Below are 3,023 nucleotides of genomic sequence, written 5' to 3'. Positions count from 1 at the left end.
GGGACTGAAGTACTTTCGCATAGTACTCCTTTCTGCGTTAAAAATAAATAAATATATTGAGTTTTTGTTATAAAGTGGTTAAAGTGGTTATATTTGTTGGTTACCATGCACTCATATTGAACGAAAATTTGAATTTTCGTACTGTACTAATATACTTTACACTTTATTACGTAATATTATTATATAATATTACTTATTATATAATATTACTTATTTGCTTAATAAATTAAGCAATTTTTGGTAAACAAATGTGGTTAAAACGAGTGTAAAATGTAATTTTTAAAATGCAGATTTTTTAGGTAAAAACCTGTTAAAGTGTAAGATATGAAGTTATTTACAAGTTTATAGTGTAATTTAATTAATTTGAAGTGAAAAATGTGAATAAAGTGTGTTTAATGTGGTGAAATAACGTCTTGAAATGCACGAATTTTGCGAATTTTTGAACTTTAAGGTCGAATATCTCCTAAACTAGGCGGTTGCGGTACCTATAACCCTATATACTTTTTAATTAAGGTTAATTAGTTCTTTGAACCTAGAGAGGGTGTACCCCCCTAGGAGCAGCTTGGCGGCAGCAATAACTATTAATTTTCTTAATCTGGAGCATCAGCCCTATTTTACTATTTAACCACCACTTTTAACTCTGAAATCGTGAGATAGTATGTATACTAAAGTTTCCCCTTTGTTTACTTTATTTCTTTCTGTTCTTCTGTAAAATATGAACGTGGGGTAAGAACATAAAATAATTGAACAACAATTAGATTTCGAGAATAAAATGTGTGTCACTGGAAAGGTGACGTTCTGCAGATCACGAAAATATATATATTTAGTTGCCGCTGGCTTATAGTTTTAAAGATATTTGCGTTTAAAGTTAAAAAATGTACAACTTTTAAATTGATAATTGGTTTATTGTGAATAACTTTTTCACTTATATTATGCACTTTTCACTTACTAACACTTCACTATAACGTTTTTGTACACCAATTTTTTTAAAATTTATTTCAAATAAAGCTTTATTTCGATAATTTTTTTTTAGTTAAATTCACTGCAATTGCACAACAAGAATAGGGTTGCATACTAGCAAATAAATGGTATTGCCATTTCTGCCTAGTTGTCAACGAAAGAAAACAATTTGTTATAATTTTTTTCTTTTTAATAAAAAAACCAATTTGAATAAATGAAAATATTTAAAAATCACTAACCACAATTGCTAATTGCTTCGCCAAATTTAAAACTAAAAGCGAAGCAAAAAAAGAAACAGTACTTAGTTGAAAAACTAACTGTACAATTGTTCCTAGAATTATTCCCGTTAAAGAAAATAAAGCGTTAAAAAGGGGGTTATACCCTTCACGGTATTGCAGCTCTTTATAATATTCAGAGTTCTTTCGCGTAGAACTCTCTTCTGCACTGGCGGCCTTCGGCCGCGCTTCAAAAAATATTACCCTGGCCGATCCAACACCGGGGTGTTCAAAGTTCTGTCGCGTAGAACTCCTTTCTGTAACTTTTTCTTTATAAAAAATTGCAAAAGGTGTTTGGCTTTTTCCATTTAAGTATTTGGGGTATAAAGTTTTTGCTTATTTTCTTTTGTAGAAATGCAAATATCTTAAAACCCATAAGTCAGCTATATATTCCTGATCTGGAGGACCTTCTCTATCCATACATACCCTTTTTAAGCCCGAAATCGGGGTATACTATTCTAAAATTTACCCTATGCCATTATTCGAAATATTTATGAGTCAATAGACATATGTACGTACTTAGCTAGTATTTTGTTTTCTTAAACCTAAAATGTAATGAAGATATATGCAAAAATTATATATGTGTATACATATAGTACTCACCTGTTTCTAAGTGCCTGCCAAGCGGCTTCAATATCAGCATATAAATTTTTTTCTGATGGTTTACCACCACTCATTCCGTATCCAGAGTAATCGTAGCCAAATATATTACAGTTTAGTTGTGTTCCAAGAGATATATAAAAGCTACTCATTTGACCCAAGTCAACGGCATTTCCATGAGAAAAAAGTAGCGTATATTTTGCGTTTCTGCTACAACGTACATATATACATGTAATTAAATTCCCTCGAGAAGTCCGCGTGAAAAATGATTCCACTTTGGACTTATCACGTTCAGAGTACTGCCACTCTGCACGATCAAATAAATGTAAATTATACTTAACGTTGGCATCATCAGCGGGCGTCAACTTATAAGTAGGCTCGGGTGGTTGAAAAGCAAGCTTAGCTGCAATTGGTCCGGGACAAGGCGGACAACAGAACATACAGCAAAGTTCACTGATACTAAACATGCTATTATTTAATATTGTCTCACCAGACAATTATTTCTCTTGAATGATTCACAAAATTTAAAGTTTAATACGGGAATATATTTCCATAGCGTAGGTCGTACATATATATTTTCTTAATACGCGCTATTGATAATCCTTTTTATTGCTATAAAACTTAAATATATAAAAACTCACTGTATATTTCACACAATAACTAGTCATTATAAAAAAAACTGCAATACAAATGACTAATTTAGTCATCCAAAAATATAAAAAAAGGGTTTACCAAACCTGTGAAAAGTAGCTAAAACCGTGTTGAAAAATATTTACGAGGGATCTTGACAAGCAATATATGTTATTCAAAAAACTGCATTTCTAGCAATAATATCAAGGAAAAAAACTGATTGCTTATGTTTAACGATATTTCGTTATATAACTATCTCTACAACTTTCGGCATGGATAATATGATGCGAGACTCTTTGATTCGAGAGAGAGCTGTCAAAGCTCGCATTTTTTATAACATTTATCAATGATGCCACTGTTGAAAAATATTAGAATAGGTATTTAATTAATTATTCGAAACACTTTGAAAATGCATGCATATATAAACACTAAAAAACAAAATCATTAACTAATTTAATGAAATTTCATTTCCTACTAATTTCGTCAGGTAATTATAGGGGCATCCGCCATTTCTGACATGAAATCTGACATGAAATGTCAGAAATTCCTTGATCTCCA

At 31.1% G+C, this 3,023-nt stretch overlaps 1 protein-coding gene across 1 annotated transcript in view; it reads right to left on the bottom strand.

The window, feature by feature from the left end:
* The window catches only part of LOC108971925 (protein ABHD17B), a 40,938-nt gene extending 38,350 nt beyond the window's left edge, over window positions 1-2,588 (bottom strand). Inside the window, exon 1 of the mRNA XM_018938280.1 lies at window positions 1,839-2,588. Within this exon, the coding sequence (XP_018793825.1) occupies window positions 1,839-2,302 (464 nt within the window). The 5' untranslated portion in view covers window positions 2,303-2,588. The remainder of the gene's footprint in view (window positions 1-1,838) is intronic.
* Between the last annotated feature and the right edge of the window lie 435 nt (window positions 2,589-3,023).

The sequence above is a fragment of the Bactrocera latifrons genome, unplaced genomic scaffold, assembly GCF_001853355.1.
Source record: "Bactrocera latifrons isolate USDA-ARS-PBARC rearing strain unplaced genomic scaffold, ASM185335v1 scaffold_366, whole genome shotgun sequence".
In the NCBI taxonomy this organism is placed as follows: Eukaryota; Metazoa; Arthropoda; class Insecta; order Diptera; family Tephritidae; genus Bactrocera; species Bactrocera latifrons.
The sequence above is the reverse complement of the archived record's forward strand: the minus strand, read 5'-3'. Positions and strand labels throughout refer to the sequence as shown.